This window comes from Heterodontus francisci, chromosome 22 (assembly GCF_036365525.1).
Source record: "Heterodontus francisci isolate sHetFra1 chromosome 22, sHetFra1.hap1, whole genome shotgun sequence".
Classification (NCBI taxonomy): domain Eukaryota; kingdom Metazoa; phylum Chordata; class Chondrichthyes; order Heterodontiformes; family Heterodontidae; genus Heterodontus; species Heterodontus francisci.
Genome location: NC_090392.1, coordinates 80,646,972 through 80,669,754, shown reverse-complemented (window position 1 = coordinate 80,669,754; position 22,783 = coordinate 80,646,972). Strand labels below are relative to the sequence as shown.

The following is a 22,783-nucleotide window of genomic DNA, read 5'->3' as shown; positions in this document are numbered from 1 at the left end:
CAGCAAACACAGCTGCACAAAATATACAGGAGCATCATCATGTGAAAGCGTGTGGAAAATTACTTTTTTGTCTGGGGAGGAATGTAAAAGAGTCCCATTTTCACTAAATTTGCATCAATCAAAATTGACAAAAGAAAGCTCCAAGTACTAAACATTATGATGGGTGTTTGTAAACAAAGGATCGATAAAATATGCTGAGGAATAAAAGGACTTATTTAAGAAAAAATCAAGGATGACCATAATTCAATTGTGGCTTTCAAAACAGAATTGGATCAGCACCTAAAGGGAAAAAAATTGCACAGCTACAGGGAAAAATTACTCTTGCAGAGAGCCAGCATGGGCTCAACAGGCTGAATGGCCACCTTCTGTGCTGTAACCATTCTATGATTCAGTCTACGATAATTCATTTGATGTTTAAAAATGGGGACTGATAAAACACTCCAAATTATTTAGCAATTCTAATAAAAGTAAAATCAGAACACATTAGCAGTTAAAACAACATTCTATGCAGAAATAATTACATTTCTAGAAGGATTTGCTATTCCAGATCAGTTCTTACAATGGGTGAAATGTATTGACTAAACGAATCAATACTTTCAATTTGGAACATTTTATGCTTACATCAGAAAGATTTGCTCTACCGGAATTCCCTGTTTTGATTGTTTATGCACAGGCAACTGCAGCATCTTCTGTGTGTATGTCTCTGGCCAGATCTCAATGAAGAATTTTACAAGTATTGGTAATTACAGTAATTCTGGAAATGAATTACTTTTTGGTTGTATGCCAGAATCAATTATTAATAGAATGCTGCTCAGTAAACATGTTCATATACAGGCCGCTAAAGTTACTTCAAACCATTTTAATTTGCATTAACTGAGTGCTACAGCAACATTTCTGCATCCAAACAGTTGGACAATTCAACAAGGCTACAGCTGATTTAATTTATTCTCCAGCCATTTTATTCTCAGGGCTCATAGCCTTTGCTGTGTCCAGTGCACGCAACTGCTTCTCAACATCAAATGGACTGAACTAAATGAGCTGGACACTGATATTTATTGACGGTGGGACCCTCAAAAGGCAGCCAGGTAGGATGGTCCACTTCGCACTTTTAGTTGATAGAATGATAGAATAGTACAGCACAGGCCGCCGCCATTTGGCCCATCGCGTCTACGCTGGCTCTTTTGAACAGCAATCCAGATAGTTCCACTCCCCCACTCTTTTCCCATATCCCTGCAAATTTTTCTCCAAGTATTTCTCGAATCCCCTTTTGAAGGTTACTTTTGAGTCTCTATCCACTGTCCTATCAGGTCATCTTAACCACTTGTTATGTTAAAAAGTTTTTCCTCATGTTGCCTCTGGTTCTTTTGCCAATCACCTGAAATCGGTTTCCTGTTATCGACCCTTCAGCCATTGGAAACAGTTTATCTTTATTTACTCTATCTAAACCCTTCATGATTTTAAACACCCTTATCTAATCTCCTCTCAGCCTTCTCTGCTGTAAGAACAACAACTCCAGCTTCTCTAGTCTCATCACGTAACTGTAATCCCTCATCCCTGGAATCATTCCAGAAAATCTCTTCTCTACCCTGTTCAAAGCACTCACTTACTAGGCTCTAACATGGTTGAGGATGAGAATGGTTATGGAGTTTCCTCCTCCAGTTAGTTGGCTGATTGCCCTCCACCATTCTGAATGGGATGTGGCTACCAAGCTTCGTTCTAATCCATTAAGCATGATGCACTTGGCTCATCCATAGTCTGCTGCTTTTGGTGTTCAGCATGCATGTAGTGTAACTTCACTTGATTTGTACCTCAATCAAAGCTACACATGGTGCTGCTCCTGGCATGCCTTTGTACACTCCACATTGAACCAAGATTTGTCTTCTGACTTGATGGTCATCACTGAGTTTGGGATGTGACAGGCAATGAGGTTACATATTGTGCTGGTATGCAACTCTGCTGCTGATAGACCACAGCGCCTCACAGGCTCCCAGTTTTAGAATGCTGGGTCTGTCCTTATTCCTCCCCATTTAAAACAGTGGTAGTGCCACACTACGTAATGGAGAACAGTCACCCTGGGGTCGACAATTTGTCTTCACATGAACTGTGCAGCAATGAATTCAAGTAATCCTATTGTGGATAGATGTCTTTAACAGGTAGGTTGGTGAGGATGAGATCCAGTAGGTTACTTCCTTCTTGTTGGTCCCTAACCTGACAGACCAGGTCAGCAAATTGGCTCCTTCAGTACACGGCCAGCTCAGTCAGAGGTAATACTTGAGCCTGACCAACTGCATGACCTGTTTTTTAAGGAACTGAATAGCCTGTGAACTTTGCAAAGATTTCTGAAATACTGTGCCTAGACTTCTGGAATGCCTCAATTTCATGTGAAACAGAAGAGCATTCAGCCCATCATGCCTGAGAAGGCTCTTTGAAAGAGCTAGCCAATTAGTTCTATTTCCCTGCCCTTTCTCCATTGTCCTGCTAATTTTCCCCTTCAAGTATTTACACAATTTCCTTTTGAAAACTTATTGTTGAATCTGCTTCCACCATATTTTCAGGCTGTACATTCCAGATCATAACTCATTAAACAGAATTTCTCCTGATAGCAACTCTGGTTCTTTTGCCAATTACCCAAGATCTGTGTCCTCTGGTTACCAATCCTGCTGTCACTGCTTTATCAAAACCCTTCATGATTTTGAGCACCTCCATTAAATCTCCCCTCAATCTTTCCCGCTCTAAGGAAAACACCACCAGTTTCTCTAATCTCTGCACACAACTGAAGTCCTGCATTCACGGTATCATTCTAGGAAATCTAAGCTGCACACCCTCTAAGGCCTTGGCATCCTTCATGCCCAGAATTGAGCAATACTCCAGCTGGGGCCTAACCAGTGATTTATAAAGTTTAGTGCGACTTCCTTGCTTCTGTACTCTAGTCCTCCATTCATAAAGCCATGGATCCCTTTCTCTTTAAAAAAAAAAGCCTTCTCAACTTGCCCTGCCACCTTCAAAGATTTGAGTACATACAGCTCCTTTAAAATTGTACCATTTACTTTATATTGCCACTCTTCATGCTATTTACCAAAATAAATAATTTCACATATCACTTTCTTGCTTTTGAACTCTATACTTGTGTGTTAAATTTCAACTGTCATGTGAGTACCCAATTTTCCAGCTGATGTCCTCCTAAGTCTACTACTATCCTCATGTTTACATTTTCAAGTTTTGCACCATCTGCTAACTTTGAAATTTTGCCCTGTATACGCAAGTCCAGGTCATTAATATCTACCAAAAAGAGCAGTGATTCTAATACCATCCCCTGGGGAATTCCACTGTACATCTCCTTCCAGTGCAAAGAACAACTGTTTACCACTTCTCTCAGCCAATTTTGTATCCATGCTGCCACTACCCCTTTAATCCATGTATCCACAATGTGTTACAATTCAAGTAACTATGATCTTTCAACCTGCAATTTAAGTCCAGTGAGCTGACAGAAGCAACTGGGAGACGTTGGCAAAAATGAAAAACTGTGCAACAGCTAAAAGAAATGAGGAAGGAAGTAAGAGTGCAATGAAGCCACAGAAGTGTTATTGCACTCTGCAGCATCTGTCAACACAAAACAGCAGTTCAACCCTCAAAAAAAAAAGTGCTTTGGAAATGCTGATAACACAGCTGACACCCACAGACTATTTTTGCATAGTTCTATGCGAAAAACTGGTATCAGTCTAAGCAGTCTTAACTATTTGTGTCACTAGGTATAGTAGTATTAATAATCCCTACTGTGCACAATGCTGTCTTTGCTCTAGTTTCAGTCGGTAACAGGATTTAAATTTACCGAAAGATGTATCAACAGTATTTTTCAACAGGAAGTACCTAGCAAGACAAAGAAAAACATTTTTCATAAATATATTTAAGACATCAAAAGAATCAAAAATCAATTTAGTAAAATCCAAAAACAAATTCAACTTTGGATAGATCGCATGACAAATTGCAAAAAAAAAAAAAAATCGCAATTATAGAGATTACTGGAAACCAAAGATCTGGCATGATGCCACTGGAAATTTCTATGCATCTATTCGAAAATATCATAATTGAATTCACTGGTCATGACAATTTGAAGCATTTCAAAAGAATACTATAGATTATAGAAAGTACAGTTCCAGGGCATTTCTGTGCTAAACAACCTTTGCTACAAGGGTGGGGCAGGGTGGATTGCATGCAGAAGTATTTAGCCCAGGATGTGTTTCAGGTAGTTTCTTAGCACTACAGACACCAATGTCAAACAGCAGATATGCTCTCCCAGGGATTCCCATTTCCTTCTCAACACCATTGTCAAAAATATCAAGCATTGTCAGCACAGACCAGCTTGTGATGGAAATTTGATGTAGCGTCTGATAATAGTTTGTTTTGCTCTGGGCCACAGAAATATTCCAAATAGATTGAGCAACTTAAGGAAATTGTTTTATTGAAATGGATACCAGATATGGAGAGACAGGTGGGAGTGATCACAGAAAGACTACAACACTGTCTCAAAGCAGACGGTTGAAAGCAGCAGCAATGCAGAACAATCAAAGCATACAAGAAGTCACTGCCCAGCAACACTAATAGCAGAACCAACAACTTCAAAAACTAATTTTCTTATCAAGATCACAGCATACTATATGAAATGCAAACACTTCGGCTGGGTGAACTTCTGGTGGGTTACTCAAAGCAACACAAATAAAGAATCTCTAACACACATTTCACAGGATAAGAAATCCACAATCTACAGTTAATGCAGAAAACAAAAAAGCTGCTCTGGGGCAAAACCCACAGGAAGGGTCTTATGATTAAAAAAGGAAAACTACATTCTGATAGCCATAGTGGATGTTTAATGATTTCATTTCAGGACCCTCTCCTGAACTACAAAATACCAAAAACTGAAGTATTCTCTGAAGATCACTCTCCCTAACAGATCTTCCTCACTACTAGACCTTCTCTTTTCATCTCCTCCTCACTGCTATCAACTCAATGGGCAGTATCCTAGGCCCAACCACCGTCAGCTATTTGATCAATAACCTTCACTCCATAAGGTCAGAAGTGGGGCATTTGCTGAACGTTCAGTTCCATTTGCAACACCCCAGGATACTGAAGCAGCAAGACCTGGACAATGCTCAGGTTTGGGCTGATAAGTGGCAAGTAACATTTGTGCCACACAAGGGCCAGGCAATGACCACCTCAAACAAGAGAGAAGCTAACCACCTCTCAATGATATTTAAAGGCATTAACTGTCATCGAAACCCCATCAACATCCTAGAGGTCACTGATCAGAAATTTACTGGACCAGCCTCAAATATTGCGGCTACAAGAGCAGGCAAAAACTGCGTATCCTGCCCAAGTAATTCATCTCCTGACTCCATAAAGCATTTCTACCATCTACAAGCCACAAGTCAGGAATGTGAAAGACTATTCCCTACTCGCTAGGACTGGTACAGCCCCAACAACACTCAAGCCACACCATCCAGGACAAAGTAGCCCGCTTAATTGCCACCTCACCATCACCTTAAAACATTCACTCCCTCTTCCACTGGTACACTGAACAGAGTGTACACCATTTACAAGATGCAATGCATCGGCCGCACCTTCCAAATTCACAACCTCTATGGCCTAGAAGAGGCAGCACAGGAACACCACCAGCTGCAAGTTCCCCTCCAAGTTGTACACCATCCTGACTTGGAAATATATCACCATTCCATCATCTTCCCTGGGTCAAACTCCTGGAATTCCCCACAGTGACAGCACTGTGGGTAGACCACCACAGACTGTAGAGGCTCAAGAAGGCAGCTCACCACTACCACCTTCTCAAGGGCAATTAGGGATGGGCACTAAATGCTAGCCTTGTCCACAATTCCCACATCCCAGAAAAAAAACAGAAGAATGCATTATGCGAATGTTAGTTGAGGACAGGATCAGGCTCAGATGTGATTATAACACTCACCATTAAGACTTACACACGAATAATAGATAATTTGGCATGGTAAGGGCCCTCACTCCAGCTTTCGAAGGGGGCAGGGAGGGGGTGGAAGGAGTACAAATTGAGCAGGAAAAGGACGAGGCAGAAGCTTAACACAAAAATGTCATAATTGAACTAACTGGTAACTATTTGAAGCATTTCAAAAAAGGTGGACACTCCCTAAAGGAGAGAATGATTATAAAAATGGATTACAATTTACCGTGGCCTTTTCTCCTGTCTCATCCTGAAGGTTCTAGATCAGTACTAGGTCCCTTGCTGCTCGTAGTAAATATAAATGATTTAGACATGAATGGAGGGGGGCATGAGTAAGAAATTTGCACGTGATGCAAAAATTGGCCGTGTGGTTGACAGTAAGGAAGAAAGCTGTAGACTGCAGGAAGATATCAGTGGACTGATCAGGTGGGCAGAAAAAAGGGAAATAAAATTCAATCCTGAGAAGTGAGGTAATGCATTTGGGAAGGACAAACAAGGCAAAAGACGACACAATAAATGGTAGGATTCTGAGAGGTGTAGAGGAAAAGAGGGACCTTGGAGTGCATGTCCACAGATCCCTGAAGGTAGCAGGACAGGTAGAAAAAGGTGATCAAGAAGGCATACAGGATACTTTCCTATCCTGGCTGAGGCCTAGAGTATAAGAGCAGGAAAGTAATGCTAGAACTGTATAAAACACTAGTTAGACTGCAGCTAGAGTACTGCATACATTTCTGGTCACCACATTACAGAAAGGATATGATCGCATTAGAGAAGGTACAGAGGAGATTTACAAGGATATAGCCAGGAATGGAGAAAAGTCTAGCTATGAGGAAGGATTGGATAAGCTGGGGTTATTTTCTTTGGAATGAGGAGGCTGAGGGGAGATTTAATTGCAGTGTATAAAATTAAGAGGGGCCTAGATAGAGTGGATAGAAAGGATTATTTCCATTAGAGATGTCAATAATTAGGGGCATAGATTTTAAATAATTGGTAGAGCATTAGAGGGAAGTTGAGTAATTTTCTCATAGAGGGCGGTAAGGGTTTGGAATTCACTGTTGGAAAGGGTGGTAGTGACAGAAACTCTCAATGCATTTAAAAAACACTTGCTTGTGCACTTGAGGTGCCATAACCTACTGGGTTACAGACCAAGAGCTGGAAGGTGGGATTAGGCTGGATAGGTCTTGTTTGGCCGTAACAGACACAATGAGCTGAATTGGCTTCCTTCTGTGCTGAAAATCTACGTTTCTATCTTGTTTGGATATGGTGCTACAAGAATATCCAAATACCTCATCCAGAAATGCATTAATAAATGTGGATTTTGACAGACCAGTTCTCCCGAGGAGGTATCACAGCCAAAACCTAACCCAATCCTCTCAAAATCCACACATATATATTTCCAGCCGAGGATACTGGATACGGTCAGAGGAAGAAACCTTGGCCAATTTCTCCCTTCTTCACCCAGTGGCATTGACATGAAATGTAGCATTCTTCACTTTTGCCTCAGTTAGGATGAACCAACTCAGCACAGGCCAAAAATCAAACTTGGCTCAGCTATTCACTGAACAAGCTCACTAGAGTTATCTCAAAGTCAACATTTACAACCTGCACCTTGAAACAAAACTGCAGCTGTGAGAGGGGAAAAGTTTACGGTACTAACAGCCATTGCAACACTTGTTAGGAACCGCCCCCAAGTCCCCCCCCACCCCCCGCCCCACAAGGCTACATTCAAAACTATAGCACAGATCAAGTTTCACATGGTTTCTGTATCAATGTGCAGTAAACAGTATGTACTACCCATGTTCCAGTGAAGGGCACATTCTAGAAAATACTAGCCCTCAGAGCAATACTGTAAATTCTGTAACAATGGAATGAAAATGGTGCGGATTTAGAAACAGTAGGAGACAAAAGCATATTTCTCAAAAATGTGGTTGTACTGAAAAGTATTCAATGGATATTGCTAATTTTGAAAGTTGTAAAACATTTGTAAATTCAGGACTTAGTGTACTGGAATTATTAATTTTAAGATCAGATTACTTTCACTCTAAAGAGGGACCCTGTTAGTGATTTATGTCATTTGTTATTCGAAGTGCTGGCACTATCCATCAACAGTGCAGAATCCCAAAGATTTAACTCAATACCTAAAGTAGTTTTGGCAAGATATTTAATTCTCAAACTTGTGACAGCCAGAATCTCTGCAAAGGAACCCCAACGCATAAAGTGTTAAATCACATTTAAGCCTCAGAAAAGAAATAGTACTGACAAGGCGATTTTGAAACTGAACTTCCTTCCCCCTCCTCCTTTACATGCAAACTAAAGTCACCCAAACATTTTTCTCTCCTAAAACAAGTGACTGCACGATTATTGCACAAGAGGTAAAATGGGATCAGTAACAGCTCAAAACACAAATTGTTCCTGGTTTTGTCTCCAATCATGCAAACACACCAACCAAAACTTGGAGATTTAACACCAGAGTAGCAGTTATAGAAAAATGTTCTAAAGCCTTCTGAAGATTCACACCAAAAAAGACTCCACCAAAAGAAGAAGAACAGTACAGCACAGGAACAGGCCATTCGGCCCTCCAAGCCTGCACCTATCTTGATGCCTGCCTAAACTAAAACCTTCTGCACTTCCGGGGTCCGTATCCCTCTATTCCCATCCTATTCATGTATTTGTCAAGATGCCTCTTAAACGTCGCTATGGTACGTGCTTCCGCCACCTCCCCCAGCAACAAGTTCCAGGCACTCACCACCCTCTGTATAAAGAACTTGCCTTGCACATCCCCTCTAAACTTTGCCCCTCTCACCTTAAACCTATGTCCCCTAGTAACTGACTCTTCCACCCTGGGAAAAAGCTTCTGACTATCCACTCTGTCCATGCCGCTTATAACTTTGTAAACCTCTATCATGTCTCCCCTCCACCTCCGTCATTCCAGTGAAAACAATCAGAGTTTATCCAACCTCTCCTCATAGCTAATGCCCTCCAGACCAGGCAACATCCTGGTAAACCTCTTCTGTACCCTCTCCAAAGCCTCCATGTCCTTCTGGTAGCATGGTGACCAGAATTGCACGCAATATTCTAAGTGTGGCCTGACTAAAGTTCTGTACAGCTGCAGCATGACTTGCCAATTTTTATACTCTATGCCCCGACCAAATGCATTACCTCACATTTGTCCGGATTAAATTCCATCTGCCATTTCTCTGCCCAAGTCTCCAACCGATCTATATCCTGCTGTATCCTCTGACAATCCTCATCACTATCCGCAATTCCACCAGCTTTGTGTCGTCCGCAAACTTACTAATCAGACCAGCTACATTTTCCTCCAGGTCATTTATATATACTACAAACAGCAAAGGTCCCAGCACTGATCCCTGTGGAACACCACTAGTCACATCCCTCCATTCAGAAAAGCACTCTTCCACTGCTACCCTCTGTCTTCTATGACTGAGCCAGTTCTGTATCCATCTTGCCAGCTCGCCTCTGATCCAGTGTGACTTCACCTTTTGTACCAGTCTGCCATGAGGGACCTTGTCAAAGGCTATACTAAAGTCCATATAGATAACATCCACTGCCCTTCCTTCATCAATCATCTTTGTCACTTCCTCAAAAAACTCAATCAAATTAGTGAGACACAACCCCCCCTTCACAAAACAATGCTGCCACTCGCTAATAAGTTCATTTTGTTTCCAAATGGGAGTAAATCCTGTCCCAAAGAATCTTCTCTAATAGTTTCCCTACCACTGACGTAAGGCTCACCGGCCTATAATTTCCTGGATTATCCTTGCTACCCTTCTTAAACAAAGGAACAACATTGTCTATTCTCCAGTCCTCTGGGACCTCACCTGTAGCCAATGAGGATGCAAAGATTTCTGTCAAGGCCCCAGCAATTTCTTCCCTTGCCTCCCTCAGTATTCTGGGGTAGATCCCATCAGGCCCTGGGGACTTATCTACCTTAATGCTTTGCAAGACACCCAACACCTCCTCCTTTTTGATAATGAGATGACTGAGACTATCTACACTCCCTTTCCTAGGCTCAACATCCACCACTTAAGAAATGATATGGTTTTATTCAGAAGTGAAATCAATAATCACAAGTTATTCTACTTAACTATATATTAACCGTATGACCCAAAATTTAAAAGGTTACAGAAATCTGTTACCAAGATGCCAACATTTAAAAATAAGATTTTTATGATTGACATAGTAATCACTATACATTGCTGATTCCAGATAATCAGGTTTGGGAGGGAGGGAGAGACAAAGAGGAGCAGAAATTAGGATGAAGTCGCAAGAGAAAAATAAACAAACTGGTAAATTCAGCAGGATCTCTCTCCCCCTCTCTCTCTCTGAAGTTAAATATTGCAAGATCTCCCAGTTGAACTGAATGGCTCAATTGTCTGACTGAGTCCTTAGTCTGGTCAAACTATGAGCAATACTTTCTCTCGTCTTTATTCAACAACCTTGACTTCTTTCAAGTAACTAGAGTTTACAAAACTACTGGAGTAAATTCATACCTTTAACATCTGACATCAAAAACCATCTCAGGGACTTAGCTTTTTCCTCAAATTGTGAGAAAATAAGCACTTTGATATAAAAACAAGAAATACTGGAAATACTCAACAGGTCTGGCAGCATCTGTGGAGAGAGAAGCAGAGTTAACGTTTCAGGTCAGTGATCCTTCTTCAGAACTGGCAAATATTAGAAATGTACAAGGTTATAAGCAAGTAAAGCAGGGGTGGGGCAAGAGATAACAAAAGAGAAGGTGGAGATAGGACAAGGTCACAGAATAGCTGACCAGAAGGTTGTGGAGCAAAGGCAAACAATATGTTAATGGTGTGTTGAATGACAAAGCATTAGTACAGATAGGGTGTTAATGGACTGAAAATTGAACAGCCGCAAGTACAAACATGGAAAAAAAAGAGTGGGTAAGCAAACTGAACAAACGAAGATGAAATAAATTAAATAAACACAAAAAAAAATTTTTTTTTAAAAGGAAAAAGCAAAAAAATAACTAAAAATAAAAGTAAAATGTGGGGCCCCGTCATGCTCTGAAATTACTGAACTCAATCTTCAGTCTGGCAGGCTGTAGTGTGCCTAATTTGTAAATGAGATGCTGTTCCTCGAGCTTGCGTTGATGTTCACTGGAACACTGCAGCAATCCCAGGACAGCAATGCTACTAATGCTTGTACTAATGCTTTGTCATTCAACACACCATTATTTGTTTTTATTTCAGATTTCCAGCATCCGCAATATTTTGCTTTTATTTAAGCACTTTGATATGTTTGTTAATGAGGTTGATAGTGCTAATACAGCCAGCATCTATCTAAGCATAATCAAAATACACAAGATGCAAATTTGTCATGGCTTTTTACAGGAAATGCTTCCTTACAAGGGATGACTGGAAACTAACCTACAAAAAAATGGCAATTTATTTTTGTGGGTTTACAGGATCATTAAAACATCCTGAGCAAAGGAAAAGGCAGTTAAGAATTACTGTTAGTACAAAATGGTGTTTTAATGTTATCCTCTCTCTTAGCTTCATCTTATTTTTCCCTACACAATTTTACAACTATTAAATGTTACCACCAATCCTATTTCATCTAACAGAAACAGAAATTTTACAAAATTGTGATAATGCACTATTATAAAAGAGGTCAGGGAAGGAAAAATATACATTCATTTCGTTTATTTCATGACCTCAGGAAGTCCCAAAGCACTTTACAACCAGTGAAGTACTTTTGAAATGTAGTCACTGTTGGAATGTAGGGAAGTCAGCAGCCAATTTGGGCACAAGCTCCAACAAACAGCAATGTGATGACCACAATCGTTTTTTATGATATTAATTGAGAGATAAATAGTGGCCTGGACACCAGGAAGAACGCCCCTGCTGTTCTTTGAAGTAGCGTCATGGGATCTTTTTCATCCACCTGAGAGGGTGGATAGGGCCTTGAGTTGACATCTCATCTGGACAGCACCTCAAAGTGTAGCATTCCTTCAATACTGCACTGATGTACAAAGTTCTAGGCGGAGATTCAAGTCTTGGGAGTGTGTCTTGAACTCACAACCTTCTGACTCAAGAGACAAGAATGCTACCAACTGAGCCATGGCTGATGGTCCAAAGGTTTTTTTTTAAACCTACAGTAATGCAAGTCTTTTTTATTCACATAGAATACTAATGCAGATTTTGAGTTCTAATTGTATGGAAAAACACTGCTATCCAAAATTACACAATAGGGAAGGAAGAACTGGAACTCAGTTTAGAAGATATAGTACAGTTTAAACATTTTACTTGTTACAGATATATCCTAAAGACAATCCCAAATCTATATATATCCCCACCCTGTACCGTTTTCTCCAGGGCATGACTGATATTGCTTCGAAATCAGCTAATGCCAAAACCACCTCAATAGCTTGCATTTATATAGCACATTTAACATAGGAAATGTCCCAAGGTGCTTAAGTCAACATTGTGCCAGCACTTCCTCATCTAAGTTTTAGAATTTGTTTTAAGCTTTGGATCCTTCACCCTGGAACTGAAATTTCACATATGCGAACTGTCAGTGTTTGCCAACAAACATCAGCAGACTGCAGCCTCCTCCTGCCAGTCTGATTCCCAAGTATGACTGCTATTGTGTCGGACCTACGCTCAGTGCTGCTCCCAAAATTAATGGTAGCATTTGGAACCTCTGCATAGTGCAGGCAGTAACTCTTTTGAGTGAAACTAGAACTGAAGGGATAAAAAAAGGGGATGTTGATTACAATGAAACAGAGAGGGGTAAGAATGAAGGTGAGAGAGATGCATACTAATGTAGAGGAGAGGGAAGACAGAAGAAGCTGGAAAAGCACATTCAGGTGAGGTGGGGAAAGTTCCAGAACTAACTGAGCGGGGAGAAAGACTTCCAACATAAATTGGAGGGATATGGGGCGACAAAGACTGTCACTTTAACTGGGCTGGAGGGATAGAGCGTAGCAAGTTTGAACTGGAGGTGGATGCAAGAGCATCAGTATGAAATAGAAGGGAGAGTGTTGGAGGAAAAGAGAGCATCGACAATTTAAGTTACAAAGTCTATGTAAAGGCTAGTTTTCACACGTCAGGGTCATTCCTGAGCAATCAGCTTTTTGGGAATGGTGTCAGTTTTTTTTTAAATATTGGCCAGCTTTGAGAGTTTTTTTTTTAAAGTTAGTAGATTTCCTGATGCTAAATAAATAAATTGCATACAATACAAAAGGATTTTGAGGGCTCTTCTAGGGAATTACGTGTGGAGATCAAAGCAAGTTAGTCTCAGAATAACCAGATAACTTAGGAAACAAAAGTCAAAGACTAGCTGCCATCATTCCACAGGATACCCAAGGTCCCATTTGAAGTTTCAGCTCAATTCTGGACCCCAATTTCCAATATAGTAACCATTTTTCAAGAGTCATCAGTTTTCATCCTGCAACCCCAAAAGCAGCCAAACATACCAACTCATATCCTGTATCCACCACATATTCAGTTAACTAATCTTGTCAGATGACACCACTCTTCTTGCAAAAGGGAAGGGTTTAACAATTTAAAAATTTCAAACTAACTTTGAATTTGATACCGTTGCACTCAACATGTTGGTGCTTTATACTGGAGTTGCTATATAGTTAGCTAAGAGACAATTTTACAGCACAATATACCAGTTCCAGGTTATAAATTTTATACACTGAAGTATTCTGCAGTAAAGCTATATAAATGATAGAATTTTGAACAACTCAAACACAGACTCTCAACCATTCTGTCTAGTTATACCACCAGCAATAGGGACGACAATGGGAATAAAAACATAATCCACTCCTACCTCGGCTGTGAGGTTTCCTCATACATTTTCTCTTTCCCTTCCTTGAAAAGGCTAATGGTCTGTTTTGTTTTCTTAAGTAGGTTCTCCATGAAGACTCTGAAATATTCATTCTCTCCAAGAACCTCCATCTTGCCCTCGTATCGAGTCAGAATTAGGCGCAGATGCTGATAAGTGTCAGGCAATAGATCCAGAATGTAGGGAGGGCTGTTCTTTAGCCCTACTTTGGGATTCTGGCACAGTCTCACCACCTATACAGGGAAAATAAATTAACCAAGGAATGTGTAAATAAAGAGATATGACATACAAATGCAAGTAAAGAGTTTGTTCTGGCCACTGAAAGAGGAGATCTTTATAACAAAAGTAAAATCTTTCTCAATTATGGCAGAATCTTAGAATAGAAGGAAGGAGGCCTCAGCCCATTAAGACATTATCAGTTCTCTGAAAAAGTTATCGATTTAGTTAATTCTCCTACTCACTCTTCATCTCTCCGTAATTTTTTCAAATCTTTTTCAATATTGTTACGATCAGGTGAGAAAGAGGTCCTGGGCTCCCTTTCAGCCTTCACCTGGTCTTACTGTAACAGGATTTAATTTTAAACACACCATGTTTTTAGCTCTCCCTTGGTGAATCCTTGATCACAACTTTCCAATTATAAGGCAAAGAAACTAGCACAAACAGGCTTTCTTAGGTTTAAAGGTTGAAATTTATTAAACTTAAACTCTAATTCGGTTGAGGCCTACTGATACACGACACACCCACGCTAGCATGCATACGCAATATACACAAGCAGATAGACACAGAACAGAGCCGAAGAAAAATAAAGTGGAAAGGTTTGAGGCAATATCTGAAGAGTTGTTGTTACGGTTCTTCGAGCTCACTGTAGAGTTGTTGATTGTTGGTATATCTTGCTTTTTGTTGGGGCCCAGTATTCTCCTTAAACCTTGTTTGCTGTAGAAGACTTTTCTCTCTTGGGGTTCATGCGTCTTCAGTGAATTCAGAGGCTTGTGAGAAAGAGATGGGAGCACACAGGAGAGAGATATTCTCAGTCCAGGAGCAAACAGACTTTCTGCCTAAACTGTTTGTACAAATTCAAAAAACACAGATCGTCCAACAGGTTAGTCATGTGACTAGGACTCGCTGGTTTGACCATGTCAGTTTGTGTATTCAGCCATCTTAGCGGTCAACCTGGAATGCGAGCTCCCCCACCTTCCACGTCTGGTGATCAAAAGTCCATTGTGGGTTGAATGCGTCAGGGAATGGCTGCTTTGTCCTTCCAAACATTGTCTGTTAATATGCAAATATCTTTTCCAGCCAGGTTTGATCTGTTTAACAAGTCCTTTCTTCGCTCCAGTAACAGTTTAAAATCAATGTTCATGACAAAATTAATGTGCCTCATTCTTGGCAGGTGGGGGCCTAGCATGACAATATCCTTTCAAAACCTATTATGGATTCTGTTGCCACCGCTATTACTGGTAAGACTTTCCACGTTCCAATAATCTTCTGTGCAAAAACATTTCTGCTAACATCTCCCTTCATTTGTTAGATAATCTTAAACCTACGCCCTCGGGTTATTGACTTGCTGACTGGTCGAAACAGTTTTTCCTTACTTAACATATCAAGACCCCTTCAGATCTAACGAACTCCTTTTAACCCTCTCTTTTCACCAGATCAGAGCCAATTTTCTCCAGTGATGTCTAGTGACCTGAAGTAGCGTGTACTGTTTTGGTCTCCTTACCTAAGGAAGTATATACTTGCATTAGAGGGAGTGCAACAAAAGGTTAACTAGACTGATTCCTGGGATGAAGGGATTGTGCTATGAGCAGAGATCGAGCGAACAAGGCCTATATTCCCTAGAATTTAGAAGAATGAGAGGCGATCTCATTTGAAACATATAAAATTTTAAGGGCCTAACATGGTAGACGCTACGAAGAAGTTTCCTCTGCTGGGGAGTTTAAAACTAGTGGTCAGACATTTAGACTGAGATGGAGAAACATTTCTTACCTCAAAATGGTGTGAATCTTTGGAATTCTCTACCCGAGAGCGCTGTGGATGCTCAGTTGTTCAGTATATTTAAGACAGAGGTCGAAAGAATTCTAGATATAGGGATAGTGCAGGAAGGGAGAGTTGAGGTAGATCAGCCATGATCTTACTGAATGGCAAAGTAGGTTCAAAGGGCCATATGGCCCACTCCTGCTCGCACTGCTTAAGATATCCTTCCTAAAATAGGACACAGTATGCTACCTATGGTCTAATCAATGATTTGTATAGGGTTAGCATTACCTCATTTCTTTACTCTGATCTTTTTATAAAACCGATAACCTATAATCCCACACCCTTTGGGAATTTTTTTTAAAACACACATTTGCCAATTTGCCCTCCCACTTTTGAAGATTTATATATCTGAACCCTGCTCCTTTATTCCCCTGAGCATTAAGTCTATATGTTCCCTATATTTTCTTCCACGCAAAATGTATGACCTTTCATTTTATTACCTCTCCAACCTATTACCTCTTGAAATCACCTACAGTCCTCTTCACATTTAATCAATCACTTGCCCTATTTTTGTGACTGCAAATTCTTTAATTGTGTACCCATACTAGAGGCCAGATCATGTAATTAATTTAAGAGCAAATAGTCTTAATGCTCACCCCTTGGTGAAGCCACTGTTTACTTCCCTCCAGTTCATAAAAAGGTCCATTAGACAGTATTTTGCGTCCAGTTTTCTCTCCCTTTGCTCAATTTCCTAACAATGAAGCTACCTTAGTTTTAATAACATGTATCTCAATTTTATCAATAAGCCTCCCATACTGTACCCGATAACATACATTTTAAAAATTCAGACATATAGCATTCACTGCAGTTCCTTTATCAACACAACTGCTTCTTTCTTCAAGGAACGCAATTTGTCAGATACTACTTAACTTTGACAAATCTACTTATAATGAAAAGGTCACAGACCTAAAAGGATAACTGTTTCAGACCTACTGAGTATTTCCAGCATTTTCTGTTTTTATTTACAACCCAGGCAGGCTAGATTGAATTAGCTTATGATACTAAGCCAAAAAACCCTGGAAGATCTTGGGTTCAATCTCATTCTTATGGTGAACTAACAGATCACAACCAAGGCAGCAATAAGGATGCTGCAATTGGTCTTGGCTTTCCCAGATGATTGCTCGCCAGAGTGGCGAAAGTAGAAACCTACCATAGTGTCAATTCATCGTAAACTGCTGAAATGCTGTGTGTGGTTAAATATGGACAGGAATGGCTCGACAATGAAGACCCTTCCACCTAGTTAGTTGGCTTGTTGACACATTACCTTAACTATAAATTAGCCCCATAGCAAGGTAATAGCACTACTGAATGAAACTGCACCTGAGCATACATCACCATCTTTAGGTAAGAAAAGAAACTGGGGCATGGGGGAAAGAGAGAGAAAAACCACCACAAAGAACTAACTGATCAATTTCTCTTTGAAGGAAAACAAATCAGAAACATACTTCAAGTCCTGATTCCACCACTGGGGAAGTGGCTAGGAGGACAAGCCACTGACGTCAAGAAAATGAGGATAAAGTTACACTTCTACTTTTTTTTTTAAAACTTCCCTTGTTAGCACAAGGGAAGTGAACTTGGCTGCTTAAATGAGTTACATTCTCCAATTGCTCAATTTTTAGAAAGAAGTACTGATAAGTTTTCCAAAAAGAAGTTAAATGATTGAAGCAGAGACCATGTCATAGGAACATGCCAACATATAAACAACAGCATTGATAGGTGTTTGAAGGAAAGGAGAATAAAGGGATGTGTGATTAGAAAGGACAGATGGGATTAAGACGATGGTTTAAATGAAGGATAACTGCCAAAAGTGTGGCTGTTCCACATTCTAATTTCTATACAATAGCTAAAGAAAGTTTTTCCTATTGTAAAACTATTCTCATCCCCCAAACCCTGCAAAAAAAGTTAGGCTTAAAAACCATCAGCCTCAAGAGGTCCATAAAGTCCTGCCATTTCAGATCACCAAACCTACCACAGAGCCACTCAGGTGGACGTGAGCATTTCACACAGCCCTGTACAGATCAGCAAAAAAATTATACAGACCAGCTGGATACTACTGTATAATGTGCATCCAGCCAGCACTGAAATGTTCAGGATCAGATGCTTCTCAATCCAAGAAGTTAATTGAGTCTACTAGTGTGGAAGAGATATACACACACACACATTCAAAAATATCGAAAATCAACAGGAACAGAAATAAACCAAAAAGGACGATGAAGTTAAACCACGTCTTTGTAACATTTTTTTTTAAAAAGGGAACTGATTGCTAAAGAAGACTTGCATTTATATAATGCCTTTCATGAACACTGGCCATCTTAAGGTGCTTTACAGCCAATGAAGTCCTTTTTGAAGTGTAGTCACTGTTGTAATGCAGAAAATGCAGCAGCCAGCATGCACACAGCAAGCTCCCATGTGATAACAACCAGATCATCTGTTTTTGTGATGTTGATTGAGGGATAAATATTGGCCAGGACACCTGGGAGAACTCCCCTGCTCTTCTTCGAAATAGTGCCATGGGATCTTTTACATCCAACCAAGCAGGCAGATGGGGCCTAGGTTTAATGTCTCATCCGAAAGACAGCACACTAGAATGTCAGACTTGATTTTAGTGCACAAGCCCTGGCTTACGACTTGAACCCAGAACCTTGTGACTCAGGTACGTAGAACCAACTGAGCCCCAGTTCCACTGCTTTTGGGACTGCTGAAACTGAACAGAGAAAAAAAAGTGATGGATGTCTTTAGTCTCCCAAAGCCTAATCAGTTGTCCCAAAGAATTTCTGATGAAAATGTCGATCAAAACACTAACTTCACATGTTGCTAAATATACTTATATATTAAAAGTTTAAAAAAAGTAATCCAATTCTCAAGCCATACACCTACATCTTTTTTCAAAATGTCAGATTTAATTATTGTTCATCGTCATGAAGACCCCCACCTGCCAAGAATGAGGCATGTTAACTTGGTCATATGAAAATTAATTTTAAACTGTTGCTGGAGTGAAGAAATGACTTCTTTTACAAGAGATCACAAGAACATAAGAAATAGGATCAGGAGTAGGCCATTCAGCCCCTCAAGCCTGCCCCACCATTCAATAAGATCATGGCTGATCTGTCCCAAGCCTCAACTCCTCTTTCGGGCCTGCTCCGCATAACCCTCGACTCCCCGAGATTTCAAAAATCTATCTACCTCCTCCTTAAATACATTTAGTGACCCAGCCTCCACAACTCTCTGAGGCAGAGAATTCCAGAGATTCACCACCCTCAGAGAAGAAATTCTTTCTCATCTCCGTTTTAAATGAGTGCCCCCTTATTCTGTAACTATGTCCCCTAGTTCGAGATTCCCCCACTAGTGGAAACAACTTCTCAACATCTACCCTGTCAAGCCCCCTTAAAATCTTATATGTTTCTCTAAGATCACCTCTCATTCTTCTAAACTCCAATGAATAAAGGCCTAACCTTTTTAGCCGTTCTTGATGAGACAATGGAGCATGCGCGATGCTGAGGAGGTCGTGGATAGCACGTTTAGTGAATTGGTCACACCACAGATTAGGATTGCTGAGGGAGAAAGGGAATGGGTGACCAAAAGGCAGAGAAAGAGCAGGAAGGCAGCGCAGGAGTCCCCTGCGGTCATCTCCCTCCAAAACAAGTATACCGTTTTGGATACTGTTGAGGGAGATGGCTCACCAGGGGAAGGCAGCAGTAGCCAGGTCCATGGCACCGTGGCTGGCTCTGCTGCTCAGAAGGGCGGGAAAAAGAGTGGAAGGGCTATAGTCGTAGGGGATTCGATTGTAAGGGGAGTAGACAGGCGGTTCTGTGGTCGAAAACGAGGCTCCCGAATGGTATGTTGCCTCCCAGGTGCACGGGTCAGGGATGTCTCAGATCAGCTGCAGAACATTCTAAAGGGGGAGGGTGAACAGCCAGTTGTCATTGTGCACATAGGCACTAATGATATAGGTAAAAAACGGGATGAGGTCCTACAAGCAGAGTTTAGGGAGTTAGGAGCCAAGTTAAAAAGTAGGACCTCAGAGGTAGTAATCTCAGGATTACTACCAGTGCCACGTGATAGTCAGAGTAAAAATGAAAGAATAGTCAGGATGAATGCGTGGCTTGAGAGATGGTGCAGGAAGGAGGGGTTCAGATTTTTGGGACATTGGGACCGGTTCTGGGGGAGGTGGGACTATTACAAATTGGACGGTCTACACCTGGGCCGGACTGGAACCAATGTCCTTGGAGGTGCTTTTGCTAACGCTGTTGGGGAGGGTTTAAACTAATGTGGCAGGGGGATGGGAACCAATTGAGGTCAGTTGACAGTGAGGAGGTAGTAACAAAAGCCTGTAAGAAACTAGATAATGAAGTCAGTGTGACTAAGGGTAAGAGCAGGCAGGGAGCAGATGATGAATATAAAGGGACTGGTGGTCTGAGGTGCATTTGTTTTAATGCAAGAAGTGTAGTTGGTAAGGCAGATGAACTTAGGGCTTGGATTAGTACCTGGGAGTATGATGTTATTGCTATTACTGAGACTTGGTTGAGGGAAGGGCATGATTGGCAACTAAATATCCCAGGATATCGATGCTTCAGGCGGGATAGAGAGGGAGGTAAAAGGGGTGGAGGAGTTGCATTACTGGTCAAAGAGGATATCACAGCTGTGAAGGAGGGCACTATGGAGGACTCGAGCAGTGAGGCAATATGGACAGAACTCAGAAATAGGAAGGGTGCGGTAACAATGTTGGGGCTGTACTACAGGCCTCCCAACAGCGAGCGTGAGATAGAGGTACAAATATGTAAACAGATTATGGAAAGATGTAGGAGCAACAGGGTGGTGGTGATAGGAGATTTTAATTTCCCCAACATTGACTGGGATTCGCTTAATGTTAGAGGTCCAGATGGAGCAGAATTTGTAAGGAGCATCCAGGAGGGTTTTCTAGAGCAGTATGTAAATAGTCCAACTCGGGAAGGGGCCATACTGGACCTGGTGTTGGGGAATGAGCCCGGCCAGGTTGTTGAAGTTTCAGTAGGGGACTACTTTGGGAATAGTGATCACAATTCCGTAAGCTTTAAAATACTCATGGACAAAGACGAGAGTGGTCCTAAAGGAAGAGTGCTAAATTGGGGGAAGGCCAACTATACCAAAATTCGGCAGGAGCTGGGAAATGTAGATTGGGAGCAGCTGTTTGAAGGTAAATCCACATGTGATATGTGGGAGGCTTTTAAAGAGAGGTTGATTAGCGTGCAGGAGAGACATGTTCCTGTGAAAATGAGGGATAGAAATGGCAAGATTAGGGAACCATGGATGACAGGTGAAATTGTGAGACTAGCTAAGAGGAAAAAGGAAGCATACATAAGGTCTAGGCGGCTGATGAAAGACGAAGCTTTGAAAGAATATCGGGAATGTAGGACCAATCTGAAACGAGGAATTAAGAGGGCTAAAAGGGGTCATGAAATATCTTTAGCAAACAGGGTTAAGGAAAATCCCAAAGCCTTTTATTCATATATAAGGAGAAAGAGGGTATCTAGAGAAAGGATTGGCCCACTAAAGGACAAAGGAGGAATGTTATGCTTGGACTCAGAGAAAATGGGTGAGATTCTAAACGAGTACTTTGCATCGGTATTCACCGAGGAGAGGGACATGACGGATGTTGAGGTTAGGAACAGATGTTTGATTACTCTAGGTCAAGTCGGCATAAGGAGGGAGGAAGTGTTGGGTATTCTAAAGGGCATTAAGGTGGACAAGTCCCCAGGTCCGGATGGGATCTATCCCAGGTTACTGAGGGAAGCGAGAGAGGAAATAGCTGGGGCCTTAACAGATATCTTTGCAGCATCCTTAAACACGGGTGAGGTCCCGGAGGACTGGAGAATTGCTAATGTTGTCCCCTTGTTTAAGAAGGGTAGCAGGGATAATCCAGGTAATTATAGACCGGTGAGCCTGACGTCAGTGGTAGGGAAGCTGCTGGAGAAGATACTGAGGGATAGGATCTATTCCCATTTGGAAGAAAATGGGCTCATCAGTGATAGGCAACATGGTTTTGTGCAGGGAAGGTCATGTCTTACCAACTTAATAGAATTCTTTGAGGAAGTGACAAAGTTGATTGATGACGGAAGGGCTGTCGATGTCATATACATGGACTTCAGTAAGGCGTTTGATAAGGTTCCCCATGGCAGGCTGATGGAGAAAGTGAAGGCGCTTGGGGTCCAAGGTGTACTAGCTAGATGGATAAAGAACTGGCTGGGCAACAGGAGACAGAGAGTAGCAGTAGAAGGGAGTTTCTCAAAATGGAGACGTGTGACCAGTGGTGTTCCACAGGGATCCGTGCTGGGACCACTGTTGTTTGTGATATACATTAATGATTTGGAGGAAAGTATAGGTGGACTGATTAGCAAATTTGCAGACGACACTAAGATTGGTGGAGTAGCAGATAGTGAAGGGGACTGTCAGAGAATACAGCAGAATATAGATAGATTGGAGAGTTGGGCAGAGAAATGGCAGATGGAGTTCAATCAGGGCAAATGCGAGGTGATGCATTTTGGAAGATCCAATTCAAGAGTGAACTATACAGTAAATGGAAAAGTCCTGGGGAAAATTGATGTCCAGAGAGATTTGGGTGTTCAGGTCCACTGTTCCCTGAAGGTGGCAACGCAGGTAAATAGAGTGGTCAAGAAGGCATACGGCATGCTTTCCTTCATCGGACGGGGCATTGAGTACAAGAGTTGGCAGGTCATGTTACAGTTGTATAGGACTTTGGTTCGGCCACATTTGGAATACTGCGTACAGTTCTGGTCGCCACATTATCAAAAGGATGTGGATGCTTTGGAAAGGGTGCAGAGGAGGTTCACCAGGATGTTGCCTGGTATGGAGGGCGCTAGCTATGAAGAGAGGTTGAGTAGATTAGGATTATTTTCATTAGAAAGACGGAGGTTGAGGGGGGACCTGATTGAG

The 22,783-nt window shown here is 41.3% G+C and overlaps 1 protein-coding gene across 2 annotated transcripts in view; it reads right to left on the bottom strand.

The window, feature by feature from the left end:
* Window positions 1-22,783, bottom strand: part of cbl (Cbl proto-oncogene, E3 ubiquitin protein ligase) — a 281,338-nt gene that overhangs the window by 221,615 nt on the left and 36,940 nt on the right. The window contains exon 3 of one of the 2 annotated variants that reach the window (XM_068054161.1): window positions 13,802-14,049. The exons of the other annotated variant lie outside the window; for it this stretch is intronic. Coding sequence (XP_067910262.1) covers window positions 13,802-14,049 — 248 coding nt within the window. The remainder of the gene's footprint in view (window positions 1-13,801; window positions 14,050-22,783) is intronic. 2 annotated transcript variants of the gene reach the window in all.